This window comes from Trachinotus anak, unplaced genomic scaffold (genome assembly GCF_046630095.1).
Source record: "Trachinotus anak isolate AG129_WGS33_773 ecotype Australia unplaced genomic scaffold, CSIRO_AGI_Tana_v1 ptg000003l, whole genome shotgun sequence".
NCBI lineage: Eukaryota > Metazoa > Chordata > Actinopteri > Carangiformes > Carangidae > Trachinotus > Trachinotus anak.
The window spans coordinates 15,237,480-15,255,930 of record NW_027273854.1 but is presented as its reverse complement, the minus strand read 5'-3'; the positions used below and the strand labels follow the sequence as shown (position 1 = coordinate 15,255,930).

General features: G+C 39.3%; 2 protein-coding genes across 3 annotated transcripts in view; both read right to left on the bottom strand.

The window, feature by feature from the left end:
• Positions 1–371: 371 nt before the first annotated feature.
• Positions 372–5,689, bottom strand: kctd13 (potassium channel tetramerization domain containing 13). Its single transcript, XM_071473996.1, has 7 exons — positions 5,272–5,689; positions 4,646–4,903; positions 3,568–3,737; positions 2,817–2,906; positions 2,532–2,584; positions 2,168–2,363; positions 372–1,878 (listed from the first exon to the last, which is right to left on the bottom strand). The coding sequence occupies exons 2-7, from the start codon at positions 4,881–4,883 to the stop codon at positions 1,630–1,632; spliced, it is 996 nt and encodes a 331-aa protein (XP_071330097.1). The 5' UTR covers positions 4,884–4,903; positions 5,272–5,689; the 3' UTR covers positions 372–1,629.
• Positions 5,690–7,528: 1,839 nt separating this feature from the next.
• Positions 7,529–18,451, bottom strand: part of sez6l2 (seizure related 6 homolog (mouse)-like 2) — a 29,045-nt gene continuing 18,122 nt past the window's right edge. For both annotated transcript variants that reach the window (XM_071473994.1, XM_071473992.1), the window contains 15 exons: positions 16,970–17,106; positions 16,441–16,633; positions 14,822–15,007; positions 14,555–14,738; positions 13,786–13,949; positions 12,593–12,787; positions 11,196–11,334; positions 10,436–10,632; positions 10,038–10,232; positions 9,532–9,726; positions 9,237–9,428; positions 8,850–8,888; positions 8,338–8,455; positions 8,048–8,159; positions 7,529–7,851 (listed from right to left, as the gene is read on the bottom strand). In XM_071473994.1, the coding sequence (XP_071330095.1) occupies positions 7,822–7,851; positions 8,048–8,159; positions 8,338–8,455; positions 8,850–8,888; positions 9,237–9,428; positions 9,532–9,726; positions 10,038–10,232; positions 10,436–10,632; positions 11,196–11,334; positions 12,593–12,787; positions 13,786–13,949; positions 14,555–14,738; positions 14,822–15,007; positions 16,441–16,633; positions 16,970–17,106 (2,276 nt within the window). In that variant the 3' untranslated portion in view covers positions 7,529–7,821. The remainder of the gene's footprint in view (positions 7,852–8,047; positions 8,160–8,337; positions 8,456–8,849; positions 8,889–9,236; positions 9,429–9,531; positions 9,727–10,037; positions 10,233–10,435; positions 10,633–11,195; positions 11,335–12,592; positions 12,788–13,785; positions 13,950–14,554; positions 14,739–14,821; positions 15,008–16,440; positions 16,634–16,969; positions 17,107–18,451) is intronic.

Here is an 18,451-nt window from a genome sequence, read left to right as displayed (position 1 = left end):
CCTTTTACACTGTTGTGGAAAAATAGCTGGAAATTGAAAATGGTTGTGATTCATAAAATATGCTTTTCTGTAACAGGTGACAGTTCAATGGCAAATAGTTTAAACTATGACTTTTTTTTACTCTATATAAACGGGCACAGTAATACTGAATAACACATAAACAATTCAAAACACTGTACTGAGCATCTGTGAATCTTATATTCCTATAATAATCTGAATGAATAAAAATGTCAAGGAGCATATCACATAAGCACTCTAATAAATATCCTGTGGGCAACTTTCATTTGTTTTCTGGAATATGTATATGTTTGAGTAATTTTTTTTAATCATACTTTAAGAAAGAAAGGAAAAATAAGACCATGAAGCTATAGTTGGATTTTATAAGTAATTTATTCAGAACATTCCCATGACCACTATTGGACGGAAGTTATATTAGTGCATATCTTAAGGTATTCCAAGGTGATTTATAAAGGGTCTGAGATACATATTGCTCTCATTCAATGTTTTTTTCAGTATTCAGAGTGATTAGGTTTACACAAGACACTGGTGACCATTAGAAAGAAAATACTTCTCCTCTCCCTGAGGGAAATAAAAATACACCCAATTATTAATTGATTTTATCATCACTGTCTCAGTGTATGGCCTATTACTTTGAAGAAATTTCAGTGGTTTGGTGTAAGACATAAAGCATAAGTGAAAAATCATGGCTCAGAATGAAGTACAATATCAAAGAAATGGTCTCTGTTCCTTTTGAAACGTGGAACTGAAATGTAAGTTCACGATTTAGTCATTTACAGGAGTAAATTCAAAATCTGGTGTGTGCTATAGAGTGCATCATATCATTCCAAAAATTAAAACTCACTTGAGCACGAGTTAACACAAAGATTGCATACAATACAAAAGTTAAATACCAAACAATAAATTAAGTTCATAAATTAATTAATAAAAAACATCTTGAAGCAACAGCAGTAGAAATTTAAATAAAGAAAATTGAGCTGCTCAACAATCTCATTCATGGACAACCTTGCTAAAAATGGCTACTCAGTTTTATTCCAGTGTTAAGATTTCTAAACTAAACTTCACCCTCCTCTGTTCATCACTGTTAGTCAGCATCTCAGTCTAAATTCTGAAAAGGCAACAGATGTTTAACAACCTGAATTAACTGACTGACACAGTTTTTCCTGCGAGTCAAACCCAGAAGAGACTGCCAGTGCACATCATTAACATCTACGTTAACATCTGGTCTAGGAATAAATTAGCCACTTTGGGGTGGGATTTGGGTTTTGAGGTCCATTCAGTAACTTGAAGGGGGTTCCTTAATATTTGCAGTAAGTAATATTTATGCCAGTTACATTTCCCAGGTAATTTTACATGTTTCCTATTTAAATAATGTACACAGTTTGCTTTCTTGTAAACAGAAGAATTTTTCATCTTCAAACGACTCTTACTTCAGTTGCAAATCAGCCATCGACCCCTCTATTTCTGCAGTGACGCCTAAAGACAATTAATGAAATAACTAACTACCAAGCTATTGCTATGATCAAGGACATCTCTTTCATTCTGCTAGCATTCAACAAAAAAAATGAACATACATCAAGTCGCTCTCCTTTGCCCTAGGTTTTCACATTATTAGTCCTTGTACACAGTTTGCTGACCGTGCCCTCTTTCATCATGCATTATATGCCTCCTTACGTGGATCCGTCTTACTCGTCTGTCCCCTCCCACAGCACCCTCTTCCTCTGACTGGCCAGCTCCCAGCGATGAACCTGAGCCTCTTGAATCTAAAAGGTGTAAACCTCCTGGGCCAGACCCTCGGCCATTCTCGTAGATGAGAATATTGAGGGTTTCTTCAAAGATTCGAGCCTCGGGAAACTCAACCTGAAAAACACACAATGGTCAGGTTTGGTGGTGAGCGGCTGACTTTAGTATAAAGGTAAGCAGCTAGCCTGGCTCTAACTGAGAAATGTGTTTCTTAGTGAACTTGTGATCTGTGAGTGATTTCATTATCTATGGACAGAGCCAGCTTAGCTGTTTCTGTGTGTTGCCACTATTTGTGCTAAGCTAAGCTAAGTGACCGCTGCTGAAGTCAATGCCAGAGAGCAAACACATTTCTCAAAAGATCACACTACTGCTTCACGACTTACTGTACCCATAATCTGATGCTTACTTTGGTCTGCTTCTTCTCTGTAGCATAGACGATGGAGGTGCAGCATACTTCAGCGATCTTGCGGCCTTCACCATAGAAAGACCAACAGCAGATCTCATCCCCAAGCACATCTTTGACAAACAGGACCCGGCCATTAAATCGTAGCACAAGCTTGTCAAACAGTTCGATGTTCTTCAGCAGGTTATCATCAGAGTTGCTGGTCAAAGGCAGAGACAAAGATCAGTCAGATAAGATGATTAATAAGTACTTTGCACTCAAAATAGTCCAAAAAATGTCAAATACACATGTTGTTGTGGCAACACGTGACTTGACATATTATTTTTTTATACTCTGTCGGGCACATGCAGTCATCCATAATTTTTACCTGGTATAAGAGTATTTGTTGTTTCCTCTGTTGTTCTGCAATTTTACTACAGGCTGTAGAGGCGAGAAACAGGAATCAATCATGGTATTCTATAGTCTGTAAGTCTCACACAGCAGACCACACTTTTCATGGCTCCCAATTCTAAACCTCTTCAAACCATCTTATTTTTTTTTTTTTCAATTCTGTACAGACAGACAGTCAGACATTTGCTACACAGGACTAGATGTAAAAGGTAATGTACACTTTTGTCAATGGTCCACTGGATTTAGATGAAATGCTGTTTACCTTTCTACAAGTAGCAATCATCTTCTGTTCTTCTTTGGCTGAGGTGATCATAGGGATGCGACACACACTTTCAAAGACATCCTTTTGTTTCTGAAAGGTAAACAAAGAAAGAACACTGAAACGCATTTTCTGAAATTATCAACCTATCAATTAACTGGGTAAAAATAATCAGTTTAGTCAAAATAATGTGAAATACCCATCATAAGACACCAGGGTCCAAAGTGATGTGATTAAATTTGTTCTTTAGTCTGACCAATAGGTAAAACCTGCAAATATATTATTATTATTATTATTATTATTATTATTATTATTATATATAAGTATTATAATATCAGATGGAGAAAAGCAAAGCTTTGTGAAGTTGTAACCAATACATTTATTTTTGTGATTAATGATTAAGACAGCAATTAATTAATAAATACCGTTTGAATCTATTGACTATGCTTAATCTCACTGATTATTCAACTTCATGTTTTGACATTATTTTATACAGACATTGATAAAAATGCCAGAAAGAGTTTTAATGGTGATAATTTCACACAAAGACAATCAAGAACATCTTATGACTGTATCTGATATTACATGGACTTAACAACTTTGGTCTTTTGGTACAAAAGAACTCATTAGAAGAAGCTCTTATCTTCCAATGAGGAGGAGGAAGATGAGAAAGTGGATCAGCACTAATATTAGCATTTTATTCTTGACACCTCCATTTGTGTATATTTGTAGAGGCTCTGAACAAAACCTTTACCTGCATGGCACTGAGGCAATGCTGGACGAGTCCCTGAACCCGATAGTACTGGGCCTCCTTCAGAACCTCATCCAGCTCTCTGTGGTCCTCCGGCAATGGTACTGAGCCATCACGCAGAAAGTTCAAAACCAGCCCAAAATGTCGGCCAGACCTATCCAAAACGACCCAACCTGGGAGAAACAGTTATTTTCAGTCACTGGCATTCTTCAGCAATCTTTGTTACTTCTCGTGGTAGACCAATGGTCCCCAGCCTGTGTGATGGATGTGGTTCACAGTTAACAAACTCTGAGCACCCTCAGTTAATGTGGAAACAGCTTGCCTATGGTATTGGTACTCATTTCCTTACTGAGTCAACATTTTCTTTCTGGGACATCAGAAAAAGGCAGTGTGTTCATTTAAGAATTCTCTCAGGACTCACACTTTGAGCATATTTGAGTATACATGAACTCCAGACCTCAACCACACCACGAGAGGATGGAGCTCATTTGACATTAAAACTAAAACGGTGGATCAACAAATATCAGTCTTTTGTACGTCACCCAATGTCGGGGACACATAGCTAATATAGATACTCTGCTCCACTACAACCGATTTTCGAGGGCACATCAGGTTTACACTAGTTAAAGTTGGCAATAACAGCCAGTCCTGTAGTGTGTGAGGGTTAAACATCTTGCCAACCAAATATTACAGTATGTTAGATGTTTGATCTCTTACAGCACAAAACTGGATGACACCACAGGTGCGAGACTTGTTGTCAAAGTTCACAAAAGTTAATAGACTTGCCCACCAGTGTATAAATCATATTTTACATCTTGATGAAATACAATGTATGCCAAAAGAGGCTAGGCTTGACGCTGATGTTATGCAGTTGTTTGCTTAGAATATATTTAGTGATTTATAATTTCTACAAAATCAAAACAGAGCGCCTCACCTAACTATGTTGTTGGAAACATGCTCCACACTCAAAGTGACAAGTTACATTTTCTGATATCCGTGGCACAGATCTCAAGACATTCAAGAGCAACAATGTGGACCCCGTAAAAAGTTGTGTGCTCACCGGACAGGCACATCCACCCACCTTCTGAGTCTATGGTAACCTCTGTTCCTCCATTGCATATGCTCCGCAGCATACTGTCTTCCTTGCTTAATGTCTGGACAGTGGTATAATGCAGTGAGCCACCCACATTTAGCTTGACATACTTGCTGCCCAGCAGACCCCGGTTTCTGTGCTCATCTGTGCTGTGGCAGGCAGGCTGGGAAACAGCAGACAGGGCAGAGTCGGCAGCATGACTGCCAACTGAAGCCTCAGCAGACATGGAGAAGAGAAACGTCCCGACTGTAACGCAGAAGAAGAAGACGGTGGCTTGTTTACAGTGCAGGCGTGGACCACAACAAGGTGTGCTTCTTCATTACTGTCTGTTAGCTGACAGCTGTTTGATCAACCTATGTATCAGGGCCTCGACCTCTGAGGCAGGCTTTATTTCCCTGGCGTGCAAAGTACCAAGCATTTCTCCACACTTGATCTCTTGAACTACAGGAAGCATCTGTCCCAGAGCAGCCCACACACTTTAATGTGGCACAACAAGTCACCATACATCAGTGTACATGTCACCTGGCTCGTCACCTGGTCTACTTGTTCTGACAGTAGGCAATAAAAATAAAAATCCGGTAATATTAATTTAGCTTACATCAAACTGTACTCACCCCACGGAACATCCAAGGGAGCTGCAAAGCTGGGCCTGGCTCGGCTAAGATAGCTAAACGTGTCCGCGTTGACCAGCCAGCCAATATCGGCCCCAAGCACACAAACAACTTTCCTACGCAGTCGACATTTGACAGCTCATTTTAATCGCAGCCAGCCCAGCTAAATCAAAGTGGCTAACAACAGCTAGCCTGTTTTTGTTTTTTTTTTTTTGCTTCAAGCTGGAGTTCAAGCTTTGTTTTGTATCGCTTCTCCGACGAAGAATCAGAAACTATCACCCGTCAAAACACGCGAAGTGCTAAATCAAGAAAGGCCAACTCCATTGTTACACACAGATTGTGGACTGATGCTAATGTGAGAAGCTAAATGGGTCAATCGGAAACGAAACCACAGTATCTTCATCCGCTGCTTTCTTCTTCTGCTCTCGAAAAGGTGTTGAACGACTTCTCCTGACATGAACAACTGCCCCCTCTCGGAGCGACAACCTGTGTGACCACGGGCGACGACACCTGTGAGCTATCCCAATGTCAACAAAAAACCCTTGAGTTTGTGTTTTCATGCTGGCTTTTGGGTCCCCAAACTTCACACAATGACAATTGACAAAATAAAAACACGGCGGACTTGTTTGCTTGTTTTATTTTGAAAAGCTTTACCGGAAATCTGATAGTTGGCTTTACAATCTGTGCGTTTAGGGTGTTCACTGCCCTCCAGTGGTCCAAGTGACAATACAATTATATTGGTGGCTAATACACAGAAATATCATTATTCCCCTTTTTTTAATATTGATATGTATAATGTGATTATTCGAACAACGACAACATTTTAACAACAGTTATCTAATGTAGAGATCACACTTCATACCAGCGTCAAGGGAGATGACTGTTGTGCGGAGTGTTTTTAAATTCACGGGTGTTTATTGCCCCTTAGAGGTCACAGTAAGTAAATGCAATATCAAAAATAGTCAATGCCGACATGATAACATGCTAATACTTCCGGTGAATATTTCTAAATAAATAAATAAGCGACATCCACAAACTCACAGAAAGCCACTCTCTATTTTGTATTTCCTGTTAGCCATAAAAAAAACAAAAAACAAAAAAAAACAAGTGCAAAATTATCAATAAACAGTACTTTCCCATTTTGATATTTTTATTCTGATATGTGTATTAATACAGTGTATATTTTGTGTATGCATGATGCATGACTATAGATATAACCTTGTTATTTGGAAAAAGAAAGGCGCATTTCATCAAGTTTTACACCATTCAACAGACTTTATTTCCAGTTCAGCAAATAATTTACCGCCTTCAAAAGAGTGTATTCATATATGAAGCAAAGAAATGCTACTGATGATAAGAGAAGAATTAAGTCTACAAAGCAACAGTCTCCAAGATCCTTCATTTGGAACAGTGAATGAGACTACATTCACTGTTCAAACAATCATTTGTAAATAAATACATAATGCATCACAGCAAGCAGCCAAGTTTGCAATTTGTCATCAACATAGTGCATACAACATCAAATCTGATAACAATGATAACTGTCAATAACTATAATGATAATGGCAAGATTAAGCAGAAGCAATATAATTTACAATCAGTGCATGCTCTAAGCATAATGACATTCATGTCCTCACCTTTTCTCATATGTCATGTGACACTGGGTGACGATGCACTCCAGAAACAGCAAAGAATAAAATAAACACTGCCTTTGTAAACACTATTGCAACAACAGATGAAACACTTAGGGACATTAAATTATTTAACATTATATTTTGGCACTGAATTTTCATTATATATATAATGAAAATATATAACCTCCCACCACCATGTTATAAGTGTATATATGAGGCTCATATATATATGTATATATATATAATTAAGTGTATATATATATATCAACCTCAATCAATATTAAGTCAGATATTTACATTCAATTTGTGTGTGTATTACACAGAGAGAAAAAGACAAAGTGAGGAAGAGAAAAATGAGTGTTGATGTCGAACTTTTCTCATGGTACGAATTAAAGTATTCTTCCCCTTTACTGTGACACTTTGTAAAATGTAACATGAGATACTCTAAAAAACAAGAAAAACATTCAGTGTGTATTGTACGCTCATGACTGTAACTTTTGATTGTTACAAATAAAGTATTGCCAAGTTCTCTAATGTTTTAGCCTCATAATGATTTAACTAAATAAATAAATTCATTTCCCTCCACCCTTTCCCCATCTCCTGTTCTTATTCTTCTCACACTGTTATTTTTTTTTATTTGTTGTCAATTTCTTACCCTTCATAAGGCACCAGTCCTAATGATACAGAAAGTTGGATCGTGAAGTAGGACCCACGTTTGGCAGACCATCATATCAGTGCAAGAAATCAAAATAAAGCACTTCCACAACTGATAAACCAGAGATACTATGATGGTAAAACAGAAAGATCATTAAAGATTAATGATAAAAGGGGAGCGAGGCCTCATAATATTAAGGAATTTGTCTTCCAAAAGAATTGAATCTTTGTGTGGTTTTTAATTCTCACCGAGTCATTTTCTCCTTTAAATGGATACTTCATACTCCCGTGTATCCTGTGGTCAAGGTAAGAAATCAATTGATAAAAATAAGTTCAGACAAAATATTTCTAAGAAAAAGACAAAGAACAGATTTTGATATTCGAAATGGTGAAACTGTCTGTAGAAAAAAGTACAAATTAAAACAGTCTAATGTCTCAAATAAACAAATATAAGGTAAAGTCAATGTTTAAAGTATCAATCTTTTACTTACCCCTGCCTCATACAGAGGGTTGTTGAAATCGGACTCGACTGTAATGGGACTGTAGGAGTGTGTGTGAGAAAGAGACTTCCAGAAGAGCGGCTTCCATTCTAGTCTGCATATGCTGTGGGTGAGAAAATAATTTGACATGCAGCCCTGTGAGTGAAGGCTAAAGTGCACTCATTATTGTGAACCAAGGTGAGCAATAGTACAAGTTATGTTGCTGTACTACAGATATGGATGAATATAAATATATGTGTGAACTCATCGAGAGTTCACCGTCACTTTACCAGGGTACTTACTTTGTATAGTACATGTAAATTCCTCCAATCAAGAGAATGACCAGAATGATTGGCAGAATTATTGCCAAAGCAATGTTCTCACTCAGGATTTGATGGGACGGCTCGAATGACTGGGACACTGTGAAATAATCAGAAAGTCATCATGAAAAGATACCTTTGCTACCAAACATTGTTTTTTTTTTCTTTTTTTGGTTATGAATCTAAATTGACAAAAATGTAAAAAAAAATAGGCAGCTTAATCTGAAGAAACATTAGGTTTCTTATAAAAAACAATTACCAATACACCAATTAGTACTTATATGACATTTCCTGAATTTAAAGTGCCTAGGGCATGCTGCACTAATAATGGTAAGCATTCCAGTGTGCAAAAATAACACAACTGTCGACCTCAGTGTTGTTCTTTATACCACCACTAGATGGCGCCAAAGCAGGGAATTCAAACCCTAGATTTAGTGGCTTGACAAAACCTTATGTTATACAAGTCACAGATAGGAGGAGAGAAAAGCAATCACCTTCCAATTTGTGATCATCCAAGAGCTCCTCATATGCCACTGTGTGAAATGAAGATACGAGAAAGAGAAATAAGATCAGCGAATATAAATGATTCCTGAAAGTCCTAAATGCATCTTCAGGATCTCACCATATTTTTATGATTATCTATTTTGTATTACTAAAATAATGGCAGGTAACACTACAATACTTTGATAACCAAGAAACACTGAAATAAACATTTCTAAAGGCAGCTAATCTCAAAAACGTAACTTCATTAATTCAAACCCGGACTCGGTGAATGAGATGTTTGGAGCCATTTTCCTGTTCTGTTACTCAACAGAATAAAAAGCATTCCAAGAAGGTCCAGGGCAGTATATAAATAATGTTCCAATAACAATAACCTTTACCTTTGCAAAAGGGCGGTGGGTTGTTCCACTGAGAAGGATGGCCAGGAACGCAGCTGATAATGACCTCACCAATAAGTTCGTAGCCCTCGTAACAGAAAAAACGCAAAGTCTCTCCTGCCTGGTAGCTGTGCTTGTACAAAGTTTGGTAACCATTGTCAGGGACTCCGGGGTTTGGACATGGGTCATATTTTACTGAAAAAAACCCCAAAAAAACCACAGAGGACGGTCACATGTTTGCAGTTCATTTCTAAATGTGCAACCGTAAGCATCATAAACAGATAGAAAAGCCACCTACAGACACACTTTGGGCTGCGGTCACTCCATTTCGGGGTGCCAGTGTCTCGTCCATGGCAGGAGATTTGGCTGGGACCTTCAAGTTGGTAACCCTGGTTACAAGAGAAACGGACGACTGTCCCAACTGCAAAACCTGCTTCAGGGCGCACAGAGCGTGCTCCGTTTACCACCTCTCCTGGATCGGGACACTGCGGGACTGTGGGGGACAAAGTGGGATACCCATGACAACATGAAATTTGATCCTGCAATGGTGTTTTATGAAGGGAAAAGTTTGACATTTTGGGGAATACGCTTTCTCACTGAGAGTGATGAAGGGATAGATACCACTCTCATGTCTGTATGGTAAATATGTAGTCTGAGCCAGCAGCTTAGGTGGATTTTGTAATCTTTGGACAGAGCCAGGCTAGCTGTTTCCCTCTGTTTACAGCCTTTATGCTAAGCTAAGCTAAGCAGATCACAGATGTAGAGCGTTAAGATCTATAAAGCACGTTCCGCTACTTGTCTCACCTTTAACACAGGTAGGTGGACTGCTGCTCCAGGACAGGTCCCACTGGCAGGTGATGATGTCAGAGCCACTGATGTCATATCCTGGTTGGCACTGATAGGTCAGGACACTACCTCTCACGGGGGAGGAGTGGGATGAGCTGATCCAGCCAAACTCAATTTGAGGAAGGGTGGGGCAGGTGTCATTTGGCTCAACCTCTGCACAATATGGAAAGAGAGAAATTCACCGAAAGGAAGTTAAGAGGGTTGATTATGATCTTGTCTTGTCTTTAGCTGTGGCAGACCTCATTTGTCCTTTTCAGTTTTGACACAGACTTTTACACAGGCCTTCTGTATATTTTAAATGTAAAAGATGTGTACACTTTGTGCCCTAAAATGAGTTAATTGAGAAGCATACTTACCACGATAATGAATAAGGAATCCCTGACTCAGGATAAAGCTGGTATCATCTGGATCACTCTGAAACTGAATGGTGACCTCTGACCCCCCTGACACAACCTGGAAACGCTCTCTGGACCCCATGTATTGTCCGATCACATGAGACATGAGATCACGTCCATCAAAAACGGTCAACACATCAGTGTGACGGATATTTAAGCTTTAAATGGAAAGACAAGAATAAAAAAAAAAAAAAAAAAAAACAGAAAAATTAGGTTACACTTCAGAAAGATTCTGTTTTAAGATGAGCAGTCCACCCACCTGATGCTTTTTATTTGTCAGTGCACAGTACACAGAGGAAAGGCAGGAGAGGCTTATATAAAGCTGCAACACGATAGTATCTTTCTTTATTATTCTCTCATTTCTCTCATTTTACTTTTAAATCAATAAGAGACAATTTACGTATTTACAAAATATGTTCAGTGTAACTTATGTAGATATCTGTAAATACATGTATATTACAATTTAAACTTGCTTGAGATGTTACGTATTAATTTCATAGAATGATGAGATGAAATTGTAAATGAAGTAGGCTAAGTGGTGACCCCGTTTCCCTAAGGAGAAAATGATATTCAAGCACATCCACTAAACAATATTTCAATGATTCTGTCTCATCAGAAGCATTTCTACCATTTCTTGTATTGCAATCCCTTGACACACATCCACAAAAAAACATGGTTGGTTACTATTTAATTGCCAACAACTTCAATTAGCAATACTCACATCTGGACATCCAGTTCAATGCGTTTCTCCTCATTACCATGGATCTGCCATACGCAGTCTAGCCCCTTGGAGTAGCTCTGGGGCCAATCAGGAGAAAGGATGGTGCCCATGGGCTCGGTCAACTCCCCTCCACACAGAGCTTAAAGAGCAGAAGAGAAGAGACACTGACGTGAGGATGTGGACTGGGAGACAGAGAGCATAATGATCGGAAATTGGAAAAAGAAAAGCAACTGGAGAAGAAATTAATTATAACTGGACAGAGAGAGAAACTGCTGTTTGGCCTTATCAGAAACAGCAGTTCACTTATTTGTAGTCTCTTGGCAGATTAATTAACGAATGTGACAATGATCACTTTAACACTTTTACCTCATTACTTGACAACAAACACACGGCAGCTTGTGGCCCGAACACATATTCGATACAAACAGCTAGGAAAGCGTGTCAGTAGGGAGATGACAACTCTGGGTGGAAACTGCAGCGATGGGAGCCAAACACGGCGCTTCTGTTTCAATGCAAAGCCACAGTTTTGCCTGTGAGAACACATTTATCCAGATCGTGTTTTTGGCGGATACCGCTGACTTCACATACAATGCCAGGATTTGCTACCTCCTATTAAAACCGAGGCATGAAACTGTGAAGCCACACACACAAGTTATCAGCCTTGGTTGTGGAGGGAATCCATGATTATTCACACAAAGATGTGATGGAAAAGAGCATGAGGACAGTTACATCCTACACACATTACTTAGGAAAGATTTAATAAATACATTTCAGAGAGAGCACGATATGAGGAGGATGAGACCATCAGGATTAATCGTTGGCTTTGAAAGCAACTCTGTTTGGCCGAGATCTATAAGATCTTACTAATCGCAGATGCAAGCTCTTAATTCAAGTTAAGGACATCCACATCCCTGTACATCACTGAGTATGAGCCACAAACAACACAGCATATGGCTTTCAGAATATCTTTCTGTCACTTTAATGCTCAGTGAAACTTTAACACCTGTGTTTTCAGCCAGTCCCTGAACCGGTGCAAAGTCTCTGCCAGTTTAATATCTGCCACAGCTTTCTGCTACTCTCAGCTTTCACAGCATGCCAGCAGATCAGCAGATGACACAAACAGCATGGCTGTAGTGATTATGCTCCAACATCTTGACGCTTCAGGCACCCATCTCAACACAATTCCTTTTGAATATTTATGAAGCAAAAGATTTTGTCACTTCGTACAAAAACATAAATATGGATTACTAGTAGATTTAGGTTTAATCAAGAAAATCAATGAGTCTGATTTGGAAAAAAAAAAAAAAACTCTACATCATAAACTGCTGGCATATGGGTTGACATATTTCTGGATTCACATTTTTAAAATACAACCAATGCTCAATCCGGAAACTTACCTCTGCACACAGGTTCGCTATCATTCCAGTGGGGATTGCTGGGGTCGACACACTCAATCGTCCCCGAACCTTGTTCCATGACAAAGCCAGGAGAGCAGGTGAAGGTAACAGTGGTGCCCAGCTGATATGTGATGTCACTGCTGCTGAAATTTCCATGGGGCATGTAGGGCTCCCAGCAGTGTTCATCATCGAAAGCTAAAAAAAAAAACAGGAAAAGAAATTAGACACAGTGTGTGCCTGTATATGCTGATCAAAAAAAAAATTTACCTGTACCCGAGATTTTTACCAGCCATGACAGTGTGGCTCGTATTGTTTTCCCCTTGTGAGTGTGTGTGTGTATGTATCATCATGGCAACATGTGTCCATGGAGACACCCATTGTAGCAGGAACGACCACAGAGGTGATTTAGACTTAGGCAGGTGTTCATGTCTGTGGACAGACTTTGTCACCGAGATAGCACCACAACTGTGCAAGAGGCTGTCGCAGAACTAATAAACTAAGTTGGTAAAACTAATAATGTAGTAATGACTACTGAGTGCTGATGGGCTGGCATGTCAACATGTTATGAGGCATTGTGGCTGGTGTGATCCCACTGCAAGGCTGTCTCCAGTTTTCAATAGTTGTCGTCCTGCTTGACAAAATGAAGCAACTGCACCCATTTAATTGAGGAGGGAGCAGTGTAGCTTTTCATTTGGCATGACACAGAAATCTTAAAACCCTCTTGGCTGGAAAAAGCAAAGGTGTAAGGTGGTGAAAGCTTTAAGCAGTGAGCATCTCCAAAGCCTAAAATAAATCCCACAGAAGCGTGGGCAGACTGTAAGCACTTATGTGGCTCATTATGGTCTTCTTAAACACAACAACACATTAATGGGAAGAAGGGCTTGGTTTTCTACAGGGCTGTGGCCTATTGAACTCCATTCTCACTAAAGATGTAATATCTAACTTATCTAACTAAATTAGATAAGTACTCAGAGGTTTTTCAATTCATTTAACTGGTGGGTTCTGGTAATTCTATGATGAATAACATCCAACTTGTTTTCAGGCAAAATGCCGACCCAGGTACTGAATATTATATGATAATGAGGTTAGAAGGATGTATAGCTCTGCTGCTGCCTTTGTCTTTTGCTGAATGTGGAAAAGGCCTCATGTAAGGAAAGGCACGCGGGCTGAGTGTGTGAAGTCTCTGCGCTCACCCTCGTATCGCAGTGCCAGAAGCAGAGGGATGGAGGATGAATCGGCTGTGAGCTCCAGGTACAGTGTGGAGCTCTCACTGAGCAACCCACGTTCTGGGACATCATCCAGGTCTGAGTCGAAGAGTGGTTGAGACAGGGAACTGTTTCCACTGCGCACAATTAACCTGAGAGAAACAAACCACAAAGACACCTGCTGATAAGTTCAAGAGGAGGGGGAGGTGCTATGATCAGTGTCTGAATAAGAAATGCATGAATGCACAGGTTTCAGGTATATAAATCTACAAATCTTTATGTAGAATTGTAGAATAAAACTATTTTGATCTAGGATATTGTAGCTATTTTTCTTTACATTTGTGAAGTTTTCATTAAGTTAGAAATGAACTGCAAGAGTCTATTTTCCATTTTTAGATAAACAGTTGCACAATTTGCAATAATGGAAAATGACTTACAACGTGTGCCTATCATTAAAGGATGATGATGGGAAGTGGATGTAAAAAATAAAAACCGAGAGAGTCTAAGTTTTATGGATTCATATGCTGAACAACTGAACATTAAGTGTGATTATGGAGGAAAAAAAATAAGGGTCAGGCTGCTCTAATCTGACTAAAGCAGACATACTGAAGATCTGTAGGATGCAAAAACTACAGATACAAACTTCAATTCACTACAACAAAAAGACACTAGTAATTCTGAGTTTTATTTGTATTCTAAGGGTTAAACCACACTCAGAGATTCTGTGATACAAAAACCAGTGAAAACACAAACTTACTTATCGTCGTCTTCATCCAGTGCAATCCTCTCAAAGTGTAGGTGGAGCCTGTGTCCCTCTTTGGCTTCTATTAACCAGTGGCAGCTCAGGTTATTACCATTACTGTGGTTGCTGACAGATGGCGGGGGTGGAGACAGTATCCGGCCCACTGTTGCGTTACGAATCCACCCTCCACAAGACACAGCTATGAAACAAAAATGACAAACATATTATTTTCCAAAATCCAAAATTGTGACATTCAGTTCAAATCTAAATCAGTTTACTGACCGACACATTGAGGTTCAGGAGTGCTCCAGTGCGGCTGTGTTGTGTTGACACATGTAGCCACCTCATGGCCTCGAACCTGGAAACCTGGGTCACAGTGGAAGTGTGCCTGACCCCCAGGATGGATGTCTGTCACTGTCACTCCACCACTCTCAGGAGACAGCGGGAATGGGCAGGACAGCAGAAACGCTGTTGATATTGATGAGATGAAAGGAAATTAAATTTATTTTGTAAAAGGGAAGATAAACAGCTGCTATAAAAGCTGAAAACTGATCTTTACTCTCATAGTTCTGGTGTTTTCTGCTACTGGTAAATTTCTACTTTATGCCCTTTGGTCATCATTCTCTCTGTTGCTGTCAAAATTCCTCTCATCCACAATTTTCACGTGTCACTATCAGTTGGATGCCGACCTTTAAATCTTTAGATATCTGTGACCCTGTCATTTTGACTTTCCCTCCACCATCACAACCATGGTCGACCGAGCCAAAACCTTTCTCTGTTGCTTTCTTGATTCCCAATTATTCATCTCTAACCTGTTTCTCATTTAATCAATTTAATCCACAGTGTAAAACTCAAAGTTTTTTGGCTGAACAAAGGAGTGAACACACAGAAGAATGTGAAGTTTAGAAATCCTCTAAATAATTCTGATGTGTCCTCTCACAGGCTACGTATCCAAGAGCACTGATTAAGGCATGGTGGCATATGATTGGCTGAAAGGGCAAGGACTATCTGGAGGCTCCAAATGTACAAGTATCGTACTTACTGTCGGACATGGAGGAGGCAAGAACAGATCAGTGTATGGTAAGTAATCAGTGCCAGTCCAGACCTCAAACATGGGCAAAAATATACTATTTCAGGTGACTGCTTTCCTCTGTTGCCTAGACTGCAGCACACATAACTTCATTATGTCCATGCCAACACATTTTGTACTTTGTTGATATCATGCCACCAACAAAGAGACATCAGGAGCTTTTCCGACCCACAGCATAAGTGAGGTTGTAAACTAATCCAGCCAGGAGCCACATTGATTTAAATTGAAAATCTGCTAGCTACCTAACGTCACCAGCCTTACCTTATTAGATTGTTAAAAGTGATGCATCACTGGATAAGAGGCATTTTACTGCTAGCTGGTTACACATGAAACCAAGGGGAAACAAGAGTAAAAGGGGAAACTGCAGCACTGGTAAGCCTACTGAATATAAACATGATGTTGGATGCATGTTTATTTTTTTCTCTCTTTTCTGGTAACAAAAGAGTCATTTCCTACTTTCTTTTCGTCTTTAGTCTGTTGTGTATGAAATATAAATAGAGATAAATCTTAATGTAGATACAGATCATATGTCAATTAAACATTCGGTTGACAGCGTTAAAAGGTCCTCTGTGTTTTAGAGGCATTGTTGTGTCCCTACCAATGTTGGGACCAAACCTATGCCCTTACATCTCTTTCAAAATTTCTCTTTTCAAAATTAGAGAAACATAATTCAGTGAAATTACTTAACTATTAACAATTTAAAAAGATAATGAAGAAATTAATATTAAAAAAAGATAAAGTAAATCTGGTGCCTTTGGTTTGGTTAGAAAAAACCCCATATAAAGTCATTCCAGAGACCTGCTGCCTTTACCTTGATAGTGGAGGCTGAACATGCCATGGTTGGTCTGTCGGAGACTGCGATAGTGAATGTACACCTGATTGGTTGTACTGCGAATCACCTGACCCTCTCTCATCAGGGTCTCATTGGCTAACAGCTCTGGTCCTGTACCTCCATACCCCATGATCATCAGAGACTCTTCCTTAGACAGATTAACTTTCCTCACCTAGAGGAAAGAGGAAATAATGACATGCAACCCGTCCTGGAGGCTCTGCCTTGCTGAATTCATCACTGATGTACAGGCCTACGTAACATCACACACTGCACCTTTGATGAACAAATACAAAACATGAATAAAGATATTGTGCCGTGTGAATCTTAATTCAGTGCATCTCATTTGATCATTTGTTTTGTGTCTATACTCCTGTCAGTAATTACAAAAGTTCAGAAACCTCAATAATCAGTTCAGTGGCAACATAAATTGATTATTCACGGACAGTGGGAAAGGTTAATATTTGGAAAGATGAATATTTATTGATTCACAGGAGATCATGCACATTACCTGAATTTCCACACCATAACCTGCGTACACAGTAATGCTGTAGGTGCATTCCAGAGGTGAAAAAGAAGATGAGGATGATGAAGGATCTGGTGACTCAACAACATCCTCCATTGCTAACAAAGTAGCATTGCACTGTACTGTGACGAGAGGGAAAGGCAGGAGAAGACAAAATGAAACTGTGTGTCAGGGCATACATCTGATGCTTTTTAAATTCACTTCATACTGGAAATATACATACTTTAGCAAACATTCATAAACTGTAGGTATGCTGTGATGAGAGATCACAGATTTTTTTCCCCCCAACTGATACATTCACAGTCAGTCGAAGAAGTTTTATGAGTAAAGGTACACCATGCAAGGACTAGTCACAACGCATGTATGGAGAGTCTGTATGGAAAGGAGAATGCATCCCAGTAACCCGGCATCTTTTGGATGAGGATTGGTGCGATTGGGTACGGCTGAACGCATTCAGTGACGTGAAGATGACAGAGAAGTCGCAGGGTCTTAAGATCTTCTATCGAACTGTGTGAACCATCTTCACTGAGCTTCTAGGTGCCTCCTCCATTTCATGCTAATTTACATCTCATATACTGGGAAGTTATGAATAATTCCCTTTATCAGCAAAACTTTAAAAGGGGGCAGAAGCCCACAGGTGTGTTTGATTATTTTACAAACCTGGTGCTGGGTGCGCAGGATTTATTTAAGGTTCTGCTTTAATTAAGTCACGTGCACTCGTGCTAGAATTAAGTGATTACACAGGAAGCTTTGTTTTAAATAAACGGTGGAATGGGCCACACATACCTCTCTTACTGCTGTCAGATATAGGGCAATGCTATAGTGATTTAGTAACTGAATGGGGACCTTCATCCTTCATCCATTTAAGCAACTGTGGCTGGTAGATACTGACAAGAATTATAACCACAAAGGTCAGACTCTGCTTAGCTGCCATTACTATTATAATCAAATGCATATCACTGCAGTTCTGGCGTGCATTTAAATACATTTAGTAACGTATAACAGACACAGAACAGATAGAGAACAGAAGCTAATCTTTAGCAGTTACCAATAAGCTACCAACTGCAATAAATATAATTTCATCCCAGAAAATATACTGTCTGCAGACGGCTGAAAGACACACAAATTAAATAAGAATTCAATCACAAAATTAAGCATTTAATCAGAAGTACTTTGTACCAGTGAGCATTGGCAGAATTCAAGCCCTGCCTTGGTTGAAGCCGTGATGCGTTGGATTGCCCAACATTAAATTATATTACTGACTACATTACTGACTGAAACCACTGTGAAATGTGGGATCAAATTATTGTCCACCACTTGTAATACAAATATCATCTGGAGAAAAAGGTTTTCTACAGTCCATCTAGCTAACAATAGATTGAAACAAAAAAAAGTGTTAGCTAGAGGCGTCAATAAAGGAACAAAGCATCCCAACTCTTAACACTTACTGTCAATAATTTATCTGAC